The sequence below is a fragment of the Sarcophilus harrisii genome, chromosome 4 (assembly GCF_902635505.1).
Source record: "Sarcophilus harrisii chromosome 4, mSarHar1.11, whole genome shotgun sequence".
Lineage (NCBI taxonomy): Eukaryota > Metazoa > Chordata > Mammalia > Dasyuromorphia > Dasyuridae > Sarcophilus > Sarcophilus harrisii.
This window is the reverse complement of record NC_045429.1, coordinates 397,756,680-397,771,627: the sequence shown is the minus strand read 5'-3', so window position 1 is coordinate 397,771,627 and position 14,948 is coordinate 397,756,680. Positions and strand designations below refer to the sequence as shown.

The 14,948-nt window shown below is 32.5% G+C and overlaps 1 protein-coding gene across 2 annotated transcripts in view; it reads left to right on the top strand.

Annotated features, from left to right (window-relative positions):
- The window catches only part of DPYD (dihydropyrimidine dehydrogenase), a 968,100-nt gene that overhangs the window by 266,001 nt on the left and 687,151 nt on the right, over positions 1-14,948 (top strand). For both annotated transcript variants that reach the window (XM_003769672.4, XM_031968578.1), the window contains one exon: positions 14,064-14,225. In XM_003769672.4, coding sequence (XP_003769720.1) covers positions 14,064-14,225 — 162 coding nt within the window. The remainder of the gene's footprint in view (positions 1-14,063; positions 14,226-14,948) is intronic.

Below are 14,948 nucleotides of genomic sequence, written 5' to 3'. Positions count from 1 at the left end.
GTAGTAACACTGCTGATCAAAGGGTATGCACAGTTTGATAACTTTTGAGCATAGTTCCAAACTACTTCCAAAATGGTTGATTCTGCTCACAACTCCACCAACAATGAATCAATGTCCCAGTTTTCCACATCCCTCCAACAATCATCATTATTTTTCCTGTCATCTTAGCCAATCTGACAGGTGTAGTGGTATCTTAGAGTTGTCTTAATTTGCATTTCTCTGATTAATAATGACTTGGAGCATCTTTTTCATATGACTAGAAATAGTTTCAATTTCTTCATCTGAGAATTGTCTGTTCATATCCTTTGACCATTTTTCAATTGAGAATGGCTTGATTTTTATATATTAGAGTTAATTCATATATTTTGGAAATGAGGCCTTTATCAGAACCTTTGACTGTAAAAATATTTCTCCCAGTTTATTGCTTCCTTCTAATCTTGTCTGCATTAGTTTTGTTTGTACAAAAACTTTTCAGTTTGGTATAATCGAAATTTTCTATTTTGTGATCAGTAATGATTCCTAGTTCTGCTTTGGTCATAAAAACCTTTCCCTTCCTACAGGTCTGAGAGGTAAACTATCCTATGTTCCTCTAATTTATTAATAATTTATTCTTTATGCCTAGGTCATGAACCCATTTTGACCTTATCTTGGTGTACGGGCGTTAAGTATGGATCAATGCCTAGTTTCTGCCATATTAGTTTCCAATTTTCCCAGCAATTTTTATCAAACAGTAAGTTCTTATCCCAAAAGCTGGGATCTTTGGGTTTGTCAAAGACTAGGTTGCATATTTGTTGACTGTTTTATCCCTTGAACCTAATCTATTCCACTGATCAACTAATCTATTCTTAGCCAATACCAAATAGTTTTGGTAACTGCTGCTCTATAGTATAGTTTTAGATCTGGTACAGCTAAGCCACCATCATTTGATTTTTTTTTATTAATTCCCTTGAAATTTTTGACCTTTTGTTTTTCCATATGAACTTTGTTGTTATTTTTCTAGGTCATTAAAATAGTTTTTTGGGAGTCTGATTGGTATAGCGCTAAATAAATAGATTAGTTTAGGTAATATTGTCATCTTTATTATATTTGCTCCTTCTATCCAAGAGCATTTAATATTTTTCCAATTGGTTAGATCAGACTTAATTTGTGTGAAAAGTGGTCTGTAATTTTGCTCATAAAGTTTTGATTTTCCCTTGGCAGATAGATTCCTAAATATTTTATATTATCAGTAGTTACTTTAAATGGAATTTCTCTTTGTAACTCTGACTGTTGGATTTTGTTAGTGATATATAAGAATGCTGATGACTTATGTGGGTTTATTTTATAACCCTGCTGGTCATTTCTTACAGAACAATAATATTCCATAATATTCATATATCACAATTTACTCAACCATTCTCCAATTGATGGGCATCCATTCATTTTCCAGTTTCTAGCCACTACAAACAGGGCTGCTATGATATTTTGGCACATACAGGTCTCTTTTCCTTTCTTTAGTATCTCTTGGGGTATAAGCCCAGTAGAAACACTGTGGATCAAAGGGTATGTACAGTTTGATAACTTTTGGGCATAATTCCAGATTACTTCCAGAATGGTTGGATTGCTCACAACCACCAACAATGTATTAGTGTCCCAGTTTTCCCACATCCTCCAATAATCATCATTATTTTTCCTGCGCCTTAGCCAATCTGACAGGTGTGTAGTGGCATCTCAGAGTTGTCTAATTTACATTTCTGATTAATAATGATTTGGAACATCTTTCATATGAGTGGTAATAATTTCAATTTCATCATCTGAAAATTGTCTGTTCATATCCTTTGACCATTTGTCAATTGAGAATGGCTTGGTTTCTTATAAATTAGAGTCAGTTCTCTATATATTTTGGAAATGAGGCCTTTATCAGAACCTTTAATTGTGAAGATGTTTTCCCAGTTTGTTGCTTCCTTTCTAATCTTGTTTGCATTAGTTTTGTTTGTACAGAAGCTTTTTAATTTGATGTAATCAAAATTTTCTATTTTGTGATCAATAATGATCTCTAGTTCGTCTTTAGTCACAAATTTCTTCCTCCTCCACAAGTCTGAGAGATAAACTATCCCATGTTCCTCCAATTTATTTATAATCTCATTCTTTATGTCTAAATCATGGATCCATTTTGATCTTATCTTGGTATACGGTGTAAGTGTGGGTCCATGCCTAATTTCTGCCATATTAATTTCCAGTTATCCCAGCAGTTTTTGTCAAATACTGAATTCTTATCCCAAAAGTTAGGATCTTTGGGTTTGTCAAACACTAGATTGCTATAGTTGACTATTCTGTCTTGTGAACCTAACCTGTTCCACTGATCAACTAATCTGTTTCTTAGCCAATACCAAATGATTTTAGTGACTGCTGCTTTATAATATAGTTTTAGATCAGGTAACAGCTAAGGCCACTTCATTTGATTTTTTTCATTAATTTTGAGATTCTTGACCTTTTATTATTCCATATGAATTTTGTTGTTATTTTTTCTAGATCATTAAAATATTTTCTTGGAAGTCTGATTGGTATAGCACTAAATAAATAGATTAGTTTAGGGAGTATTGTCATCTTTATTATATTCACTTGACCTATCCAGGAGCACTTAATATTTTTCCAATTGTTTAAGTCTGACTTTATTTGTGTAGAAAGTTTTTTTGTAATTTAGCCATATATTCCTGACTTTCCTTTGTAGATAGATTCCAAATATTTTATGCTGTCGATAGTTATTCTGAATGGAATTTCTTTGTATTCTTTGCTGTTGGATTGTGTTGAGTGATGTATAAAATGCTGAGGATTTATGTGGATTTATTTTATAACCTGCAACTTTGCTAAAGTTATGAATTATTTCTAATAGCTTTTTAATAGAATCTCTGGGGTTCCCTAAGTATACCATCATATCATCTGCAAAGAGTGATAGTTTGGTTTCCTCACTGCATATTCTGATTCCTTTAATCTCTTTCTCGACTCTTATTGCTGAGGCTAGTGTTTCTAATATAATATTGAATAATAATGGTGACAGTGGGCAACCTTGTTCACTCCAGATCTTACTGGGAAAGGGTCCAGTTTTTCCCCATTGCATATGATGCTTACTGATGGTTTTAAATATATGCTCCTGACTATTTTAAGAAAAAGTCCATTTATTTCCTATACTCTCAAGTGTTTTTATTAGGAATGGATGTTGGCTGTGGGACATATTGTATAGGACAATCATATTTTGAGTTTTAGTTAGAGGAGTTCTAAATTATCTTTCATTTGTAGAATACTATGAAAGTTTTTTTTTTTTCTTGCATTGAGGCAAAATCTGCCTCGATAAAATTTGTATTCATTAGTTCTGATCTCCAAAGTCATAAGTTCTCAAGAATTAGAGTTGATTAAAATAGAAATTGTATAGTCCAATACCTTAAACTTATATGAGAAATCTAAAACCTTGAAAAAATGAAATGATTTAAAAGCACATAGTCATGAGGGAGCTGTGAAATGTTTAAAGATTACTCTCCAGTCCATTTGGAAAATCCTCTGTATTGTATTTTCTCCACCAAGCTTCCTCTTCTCTTGGATTCTCTAGCTTGTTCAGGTGATTCTCAATAAAATAGCATGAGGTTTTCCTTTCACTCTGGTTACTTTTTTGTATAACATCACATTTATCCTTTTCATTTGTAAAATATGCCATCCACGTGTGTATGGATAAGATAGATTTATGATTACATAGAATTGGACTGACAAAAAAACTCAAAAACTTCTGGATTTTATATTTTTATTAAGGCCACCTAAGATAAATGCCACATTTAATTTTTTTGAAGATCATGTAATGTTAATATGTTGAGTAGGCATTAAGATCATTCCAGACATTAGTAATTGCCCAAAAAAACAAAGACACAGAGACAAGAAAGTACAAAGCTTGTTCAGAATGGGAAATTTTAATTTGACTCAGACAAAACTAGAATTGCTCTGATTTGATTAAGATGGATACTTCAGGTAGAGACAGATTATGGAATAATCTTTAATTTTCAAATGTTTCAAAACTTCAATTGATTAATTTATTTAATAAAATATGAATTTGGTTTTAGGACAGCAGGTTGGCACAGCAAATAGAGATTCAGTCTAAAGTCAGAAAGACTCATCCTTGAGAGTTCAAATCTGACCTCTGTCACTATCTGTGTGACCCAGCATAAGTCACTTAACCATATTTGCCTCAGTATCCTCATCTCTAAAATGAGCTGGTGTAGGAAATAGCAAACACTCCAGTATCTTTGTCAAGAAAACTCCAACTGGGAGTCATGAAGAATCAGATATACCAAAGTATCTGAGTTGAAACCAGACATGTTCTACCAAGACATAACTATAGCTATCCAATTTGTATTAATTTCCTTTCAAATTAATCTCTCTAGTACGAAGTACAGTTAAAAAGAAATCTAAACGGAACCATTTTGTCAGCATTTGTTGCAATTTAAAACACCCATTATATCTCTCACCATTGCGAGTCCTGCAGTTAAAGCTCTTATACTTGCAAAAATTGATGTTGTGCATGTTCTCCCCAAAGCCTTTTCATAGCTGAAAAGTGTCACTTTTAAGAAATGTGCATTGGGACTAATCCAGCTAGTCTCAAGTCTAGCCAAGAGCTCATTAAGAGATTGCTGGTGAGGGAATTAAGAGTTTTGATGAACAAGGAAATGATGAACTGTGGCCAGGGATCAACATTAAAGGTTAATAGACACTGATTCCATTATAGCTTTATTACGTGGACCACATGGCTACATAAGGGCAAAGCTCTTTTGCATTGGGGAGATTTCTCAACAAATTTTATCTGGAATATTAAAACTGTGTCATAGATTTTAGTGTTTTATGTCTATATGCATGACTTCATTAACACTCATGGCCTTCAAGAATCAGAAATAAACTGTATTTCTGTAGGCAGTTTGGATAGAATAGTGGAAAAGAATTTATTATCTCACAATCAGGAAAACAACTGGATTAAAGTCTCATCTCTGACACATTCTGTATGACTCTGGGCAAGTCACATAAACTCTTAGTGGCTAAGGAAACCAAAACTATAAAATTCAGAGAAGATGCTGCTTTATTTTCCTAACCTTGGAGTTCCCTGTGCAAATGATATTTATCTTCTATTTTTTTCTGAGCATAAGTAAAATCTCTCAGGACAAAGAAAAACAGTAGATCTTCTTGTTGAATAACTGAAAGACTGTTATGTGATTTTTCTAGAGACTATTCTTCTAAATAATGATTGGTCATCTTATCCATTTTATAGATACTGATTGAATCATTTCTCTTTATTAACTTTTTTTTTATTGTTCTTGGTGAAGTGAAATAAAGTATACCCATTTTGTGTTCCAATACAGAACTACAAGCAATTTCTATACTGCTTTCTTCCTACCAAAAATAATTTTCAAGTTAGTGAAATTCAACCAAATTATTTTTAAAACATAACAGACTAAGGTTTTTCTTCAAAGGGTTGCTCCATCTGTGAAAATTGTCTTTGGAAGAAGGAATGCAGCACTTTAAAATAAATTCACCAGCTGTATCGATAATTTTATAGAGAAATACAGGCCTAAATGCTCTGGGACTCTGTTAAATATATTATTATCATATGACAGGAGGCCTGGTTCGTGAGTTTTCCTTACTTTTTGGTAATAACTATGAAAATGATTAAATTCCTGATCAATGGCAATAATGAAATGCTAAGGTTGTAAATTTAAAGTTGAAAAAACTAGAATAAAAAGTTTAAGTTCTCACAAAAACATTAACTCACCCAAATGATACATAGTGTATGAAAGAACATGCTTTAAAAATCTCCATTGAGTAGTAAGAAATATAGCACCTGCACAATATGGGGGAATTAATGGTCTGGAGAGAATATTAACACCCATATTTCCTGTTAGATTTTAAAATGGCACCCTTAAACATGACATCATTACATTTTTATTATTTTTATTCTTGTTAAAAGAAGATGTAAAATATATTGTTTTTTAAAATGATAAAGTTTGTGAAATCCAGGAGCAGATGTTTCTTTTGTGCCTTTCATTTCCTTTACCTTATCGTCAAATATGCAGGCTCAGTACATAATATAATTTATCTCATAGAAAATAAAAATTAGAGAAATTGAATAATGCAAATAGGTTGTTTTCTATAAGAAGCTGAGTATTGATTTTCCCAATTACTCTTTTCCCAAAATTCTAGATGATTTTCTTTTCTCCAACTTCTTTATCCTTTTTTTTCTCTACCTGTTTTCCTTCCAAAGAAAGGAGAGGAAAGAAAAAAATTTAATTGTGAATCTTCTGCTATTCAGAAGGAGGCTTCAGAAGAATATCCCAAATCTTTTCTTTGGTTATGAAAGACAAAAATGGTCTTGAGGTACTCTAGGGAGCTACTTTGAGATATTTTCTCCCAATTTTCTATTATGGTTCTGATTATCATCAATTTTTTATTATGCTTCTGATTATCTCTAATTCTTGAAGCCAAGTCTGGGACCATTTAAAAAGAAATTTGTGAGTACAAAACTGGGACTTTTAAATTTCTGATTGGGTGTTTTTGTTTTGGAAGCATTTTGAACTAATATTTATATCTTTCTCTGCACAATATCATATTATATTTCCTGTTTTTAATAGAGTTAGCATAGTGCATTAGAGATTTGTGTGTACCCTGAACTCTCAAACACTATGTCCTGAGCCATGGTGCCAAGTGAGTAATTCACTTTACTTCTGAGTTTTAATTTCCTCAACTGTAAAATAGTACTTATATTACTGTACTAGCCATCTCACAGGCTTGTTAAAGATAAGTACATTTCAGACTGTGAAGTACTACTATTATTACCCTTAGCCACAGTTTCTAATCCTCTGATCACATCTCTTATTTTGGTGAAAATGAATCAAAACCATTTTTAATACTTATTAGCAAAGCAAGAAGGTCTTACCAATCTTTCACTTTCCTCATATTTCTCTTTTCATCTTCTCTAGCTGTCATTATTTATTTTTTCTTCTAGCTTTCATTGGAATATTCAAAAGATATTTATTACAAAAAGCAGTATATAATAAATGTAACCCCCTTCAAAAAGTTCGAATCTTCTCAAACACATCTTCAGTTCAATGAACCTTCACTTTCGGTAGGGCCCTGACCTAACTGCTTTGGACCATATAAAGATATTGATCATTACACTCAAGGAACTTATAGTTAACAAAGGGAGATTATTAAAAGATGGATTGATGAAGCAAGGTTAAAGTCTGCAAAAGTGGTTTTAAAAAAAAAAAGGTTATTATGAAAGCATTAAAAAAGAGAGGTTACAATTTGTTAGAGAGGAGAGAAGAGTTTTATTAAAAGGGAATCATTTGAAGTTGAACTTGAAGGAGATTAACGTTTCAACATGAGGGAGAGAACAAAAAACTGGGGTAGCATCATGAGTAAAGGTACAGATTAAGTAAAGCTTAAGACATATTTGGCAAATGGTAAATAGTATAGCTGATAAAAAAGGTGTATACAACAGAGAAATGAAAGGAAGCAAGGCAGTTAAAATAGTTGGGGAGATTTAAGAGAAAGAGAAAAGTTGAAAAAATACAAACACAAATCTTAAGCCAGTATAACTTAGAAGATGATGATGTCCCATAACCAGGACAAGAGACACTTAGGTTTAGACATATTGAGTGAGTGGAAGTTCAATGTGTTGGGAGGTCAGCCAATACCTTACATATATAGAAGTAGTAGATACTTAATAGACACTTGTTCAATTTATAAAAAACTAGATTGTACAACAGATAGAGCCTTAAGCCTAGAATCAGGAAAATCTATGTTCAAATGTGATCATGAATAAGCCATTTAACCTGTATGCCTCATTTTTTTCCTGTTGTTGTTTAGTCTTTTTAAAATTTTATTATTATAGCTTTTTATTTATAAAACATATGCATGGGTAATTTTTCAACATTGAGCCTTGCAAAACCTTCTGTTCCAACTTTTCCCCTCCTTCTCCCCACCCCTCCCCCAGATGGCAGGTATTCCAATACATATTAAATATGTTAAACTATATGTTAAATCCAATAGATATATTTACATATATGTGTATATATATATATATATATATATATATTTATATAGTTATCTTGCTGCACCAAAAAATTTCAGATCTAGAAAGAAAGAACAAAACCTGAGAAGGAAAACAAGAATGTAAGCAAACAATAGAAAGAGTGGAAATGCTATATTGTGATCCACACTCATTTGCATAGTTCTCTCTCTGCGTGTAGCTGATTCTCTTCATTACTGAACAACTGGAACTGGTTTGAATCATCTCATTGTTGAACAGAGCCAGGTCCATCAGAATACATCCTCATACAGTATTGTTGTTGCCGTGAATAATGATCTCCTGGTTCTGCTCATTTCACTCAGCATCAGTTCATATAAGTCTCTCCAGGCCTTTCTGAAATCATCCCGCTGGTCATTTCTTACCGAACAATAATATTCCATAACATTCATATACCACAATTTATTCAGCCATTCTCCAATTGATGGGCATCCACTCAGTTTTCAGTTTCTGGTCACTACAAACAGGGCTTCTACAAACATTTTTGGCACATACGGGTCCCTTTCCCTTCTTTAGTATCTCCTTGGGATATAAGCCCAGTAGTAGCACTGCTGGATCAAAGGGTATGCAAAGTTTGATAACTTTTTGAGCATAGTTCCAAATCGCTCTCCAGAATGGCTGGATGTATTCATAATTCCACCAACAATGTATTAGTGTCCCAGTTTTCCCACATCTCCAACATTCATCATTATCTTTTCCCATCATCTTAACCAATTTCAGAGGTGTGTAATGGTATCTCAGAATTGTCTTAATTTGCACTTCTCTGATCAGTAATAATGATTTTGAGGATCTTTTCATATGAGTAGAAATAATTTCAATTTCTTCACCTGAAAATTGTCTGTTCATATCCTTTGACCATTTATCAATTGAAGAATGGTCTGATTTCTTATAAATTTGAGTAAATTCTCTATATTTTTGGGAAATGCCTGATTTTCTTCAATGGTAAAATGAGGATTAATAGTAACAACCACCTCCCAGAGTAGCTGTAATGATCAAGTTAGATATTTGTGAAGTTTTTTTGCTCAATATCTACATATAGTAAATATTTAAGAGATGTTTTTATCCTTGAATGAATTTTATCCGTGAAATCTAACCATGCATTTATACTTAATGCCTGAATTATAGTGGGCTAAGCTTAGAAGCATAAAGATACAAAGTCTTCTCACTCACTCAAAAGTGAGTGGGGAACTGAAAAAACTTAAGAACAACTTGCTATGCTCAGAGGGCTACAAAACTGTATAAAACCTTTAATGCAGCTGTGCCACTATTGGGTCTGTTTCTGAGATCATAAAAGAAGGGAAAGGACCTACTCTTTTATGGTAGCAAAGAATTGTAATGCTCATCAATTAGGTAATGGCCAAGTAAATTATAGTACATGAAAGTAATGGATTATTATTCTGTGAAAAAATGATGAATAGGATGATTGTAGAAAAGCCTGGAAAGATTTATATGAACTGATGCTTAGTGAAGCAAATAGAAGTAAGACAAAACATGGTATGCAGCAACAAGATTGTGTGATGATCAACTATTATAGAATTGATTCTTCATAGCAGTTCAGTGATCCTAGGCAATTCCAATAGACTTTAGATGAAAAATGCCACCCATAGCCAAAGAGAGAACTGAGTGTGGATCAATGCATAATATTTTCACCTTTTTTTTTTCCTTCTGGCTTTTTTTCCCTCATGCTTTTTTTCCCATTTGTTCTGATTTTTTTTTCTCACAACATGACTCATATGAAAATATATTTAAAAAATGAATGTACATGCATAACTTAATAAAAAAATTCAAAAAAGGAAAAAGAAAACAACAATTTGCTTAGTCAATGCCAATAATAATTACTGACTCGATATCTTAGTAATTATTTGTAATAAAAATATTTCAGTCTACAATAATCAACTCCCCATATAATGTGAAACTAAAACCATTCTTTGGTTTCATTGAATCTTTTTACTTTTAAAAAGTAAATGGAAGCAGTGTAATGAAAGGGAAATATTTCTGGCTTCTAGTTGAAACCCCCACTAACTGGGTATATGATCCAGGACAATACATATTACTTCTCAGGATATTAGTTTCCTCATCTACAAAAAGTAGTTAGACTACTCTCTCTGCTCCATTTCAGTACCAAACATTATACAACTCTTAACACCTGCCACCAATATTGTCTTTTTAGAGATGAACTGAAGAACTCAATTTGAGGTTCATTACCAAATCAATATTCCTGTGACTGTAGTCTCAGGTTTAATTTAGTCATATATCATTCCTGTTAGATTCTACTGGGAAATTATTTTCTCTTAAATTTTTATGTTTCCTCTTAAAATTTTTACATAATAGTATACTGCCACAATAATCCATTATGCTTGCTATTTATATAGTATTTGGCCATTTGTATATTTAATTGTTAGGAATAAAATGATCAATTCTGCATAACTACATAGTCAGAATGCCATAATTTCTTAAAGTCAAGAAGGAACTAGATTCAAAATCTGCCACTTGACCTGAGCAAGTGACTTAATCTCAAAGTTCTTCAAGCAACTGCTTATGAATTATCTGAGTGTGGATATATTTTCCCTGGGAAGTTTCCCAAACTGAAAAACATAGATCCTTCACATGTTTGTGACAAGGAATAAAATAGTAAGAGCCAAAAGTTGGTTTCTAAAGCTTATCTTGTAAAGCTGAAAAATGCTTGTCAATCGGCTCTCTACAAACAGCATAATATACTTTCAGATTGAGTCTATATTATTAACATTTTCTCTATCAATCTCTTAAGTATGAAGAGGAAGAAGAACATTATATACCTTGGAAATTGTCAAACAAAATTAATCAGGGTTTATTTTAGACTCATGAAAACATGTTTTTGTTTGTTTTTTACCCGTGCTCTATGAACTGATTCTAAAATATCCTGAATAAGTGTTTCAAAAAGTATAAGAAAATTCTAAGAAAAATTATAATTCACTTAAATTTCAAAATTGAATATTTGTCATAGAAAACTCTCTTTGTGTGTATGTATATGTATTTTCTAGCTAATAATATGATACAATCAAGGACACATATGTTAAAAATCTCTTAGGCAAAATTTTGCTGCTGCAATGAATTATTTCACCAGTAAATTACAGTCATAATGCCTCATCAGAGAATTGACCCTGAGTTCCCAAGGCTTTGTAAGTGTATTGTATAAAGGTTCTACCAAACTGCAACACTCCCAGATATAGGCCTGTGTCACTTGTATAAAGGTCACACTGCCTATGCCTAAATAAGCTCTTCTACAGAATGTTGACTGACTAAGGTTGATGAATCGCTATAAACACAGCCATCCAAAAAAGCCACTTACCAAGGTATAGAGTGCTAGATATCTTTGCCAGGAGAAGGAGAACACACACCTAATTTACTGATGCTTGAAATTATGGTTCATAAAATAACTTTATTTCTATATCTAAATTTGAGTAGACATGTTACAGAATTTTAGCAAAGTAAGAACAATTAAGATATAATTTTAGCCAGAGAATTAGGATGTAAGATAATAGAGCTAGAAGGTACCTTAGATATCATCTATTTCGATTGTATTATTTTGGACATTTGAGACAGGGAAAAGTGATTTACTCTGTGTTACACAGGATTCAAATGGACAATCCAGGATTTTAACTCAAATCTTTTCAGAGGTCTTTTATGATAGCTAATTTTTATCATACCACCAGAAATATATATATATATATATATTAGGCCCTTTTAAAAATGTTTATTAACTTGGATTTCCTTAATCAATCAGTTTGATTGATTAATTGATTAATCAATTAATCAGTAAACATTAATTAATTTCTAACTATGTGTAAAATACTGTACCTACCCTCTGGTCATCCAAAGAAATTCAAAAGAAATACCTTACTTTCAAGAAAGTTATACTACATGCAAATAGTTTTACAAAAGCAATATATGTACTGAGTCACCTGGAAATAATCAACAGAAGGAAGACCCTTGAATGGGGAATTGGGAAAGACTTCCTGTTGAAAGTGAGAATCTAGCTGGTGCCTGAAAGAAGTTAGGGGAATGTGAAGGTGAAGGAGGTGAAGGAGGTGAAAATCAAGAGGGAAAATATTTCAGGCATAGCAACAGTTAGTGAAAATGTCCATAACAGGAAGATCTTATTTGCAGGACATTAAAGAGATCAGTGTCATTGTAAACTAGATTACATGGAGTGGGATGGAAGGTTTATAAGGTGGAAAAATCCTGGAAGAGTGCTAAGGGCAAGTTGTTTGTTTGTTTGAGGGGCAAGTTATAAAGTTTGTATCCCAAACTGAGAATTTCAAGTTCATCCTTGAGATGATAGCCACTGGAGTAATGTTGAAGTAGAGAGTGACATTGTCAGACCTGATTTTTAGAAACGGGAGTCGTTCCTTATATGGGAGGCTAGAAGTTAGAACAAAATACTCCTCTTAAGCTATGTAAAGAGAGCTCAAGAATTCAGCCAACTCTTCATTCCTACCAGCTGCATTCTTTTGGAGCAGATTCCACCATCTATCATGCTAGGTGTCTTTTCCCACCTCTCATTCTCCACTCCCACTTAGCAACTTTCATTCATGTATTGTCTTCCCTCAACAGATTATAAACTACTTGAAGTCAGGATTTGTTGTTATTTTCATTACCTGCATCTTCAGTTTAACACAGTACCTCATCAGTCATGTAACCTATCTGAACCTCAGTTTCCTCAGTTGTAAAATAGGGAAAGGGATTGATTAGATAAGATGATGTCTAAGACTTTACAGTTCTTAAATCTAACATATTGTAATTATTAGTATCTTCCTGACAAGGAAAAAACTGCATGATAGGCATGAAGTGCTATAGTTCAGAATGGAATTATTTTCTTATTATGATTCCTTTATTGAAAGTAGGCAAAATTTCAAAGGCAGAGCATGATTTCGCATTGCCTGCAGGAAAAGTGATCTGTAAAGATGGGGGGATAGTCTCAGAAGGGGAAGTAAAGGGCAGAGGTTTGAACTGATGACCAGTGAGGCAACAAAGGTCATTTGAGTTTTGTTTTGACTTCCTTTTATTCAAGCAAAGAGCCATCCATACTCATTGTGGCAAAAAAAAAAAAAAAAAAAAAATAGAGTGAAAGTAAAAATGGACAGACTTTGCATCCTCTAAATTTCCTATGAATACTGGAGCAGAAATTCACACATGTAATATAGAAGGAGAGTGAGGTGGAAAAGCTGAATGGCATTTACAGGCTTCATTTAAGATTGTTTTAGGATATTGGTGGACATTGGTTCTTTGTGATTTCTAGTGCTGTGTCAGATTGTATGTGGATGTTAAAGGACTCATGAATACTCAGAAAAATTGTATCACATTTGTAGAGAACAAGGTTACATGAATTGGCATTATATACGTACAGAACTTTAAAATTGTGTTGTGAAATTTATAAATGGATTGCTGGAATTGAGTTGAACCTGAGGAGAAAGAAAATGAGGAGCTCAGGACAAGTTAGCAAGGGAAAACAGAGGAATTGAGAATAATTCAAGACAAACTACAGAAGATTTTAGTCTAACAATATCAGATTTTGGATTTTCTCCATATATTTTCATAGTCTAAATCATATAAGGGAAAGAAGTTACTCTTGTTAAAAATGAAATTAGATATTTACAGTCAGTATATATTTAGATGACACTTAAATTTAAAACAGTTCGAATTATTTAATATTGAAAATATTTTATAAAACTCATGAATGGTTAATATTTTCTAATTTTATCTAATCATATTCAATTAAGGAAGCTTGATAAATATTATTAAATGATGATGATTCATTAAATGTTCACTGGGCACATAGTAGTATATACTACAGAGACATTTTCAAATCTTTAATGATTTTTAAATCATATTGCTAATAAATTAAATATTGAAAATATTTATATTCCTTATATCTTTCACTTTTCCACTATGTAATGGCATTGTTTATTTTATTTTGTATTTGCAGAACTACTATGGAGCAGCTAAGATGATCTTTTCAGATAATCCACTTGGTTTGAGTTGTGGAATGGTGTGTCCAACTTCAGATCTTTGTGTAGGTGGATGCAATTTATATGCATCAGAAGAGGGACCAATTAATATTGGTGGCTTGCAGCAGTTTGCTACGGAGGTATGTGAGCCATACAGATGGCTGTTTTTTTTTCTTTGAAATGCACCAAGATTTTTAAGTGATTATAACTCCTCTCTTTGCTTTGCTGAATTCTAAGATTTTCAATAGAGTGCCTGGAAGAAATGTTTAATGTATAATATAAACAGTATCTTTATTACAGCTTGTTCAGCAATTTGGCTACAAAATGGAATTTCATAAAACCATATGTCAAATTAGTTATAATACCAGAAGCTTATTAAAATGCATTTGTGACTCAAACAGTTATATAAATTAGGGGCTCAGTGAAGCAGAAAATATGCATGACCTTTATCATTGGGAGGGGAAAAATAACCCAATTGTTAAAGGGCTAACTTCCTGAAATGAATAAGAGGGGGTCAGATTGAGCAGATTAGATGATTCTTTCCATTACTAATGATTAATGATTCTATGAGGAAAAAGTGATCAATATAATCTATATTTTATTGCCTACCATCTCAGGGAAGAAGGGACAGGATAGAATTTGGAATGTGAAACTTTAAAGAAAATTGTTAACATTTCAAAAAAAATAATATGGGGATGTGGAGGGAATATTGGCCAAGTCAAATGAACTGTTAATTATGCTTCAACCAATCAAAATTAAATGCTTTTTTGCTCACTTTGAATTTCTTTATCTTCCCTTTCACCAAGTTATAAATATTTTGTGCAACAGCCTGAAGAGTCTGTAAAAGTTTATATAACCCAAGA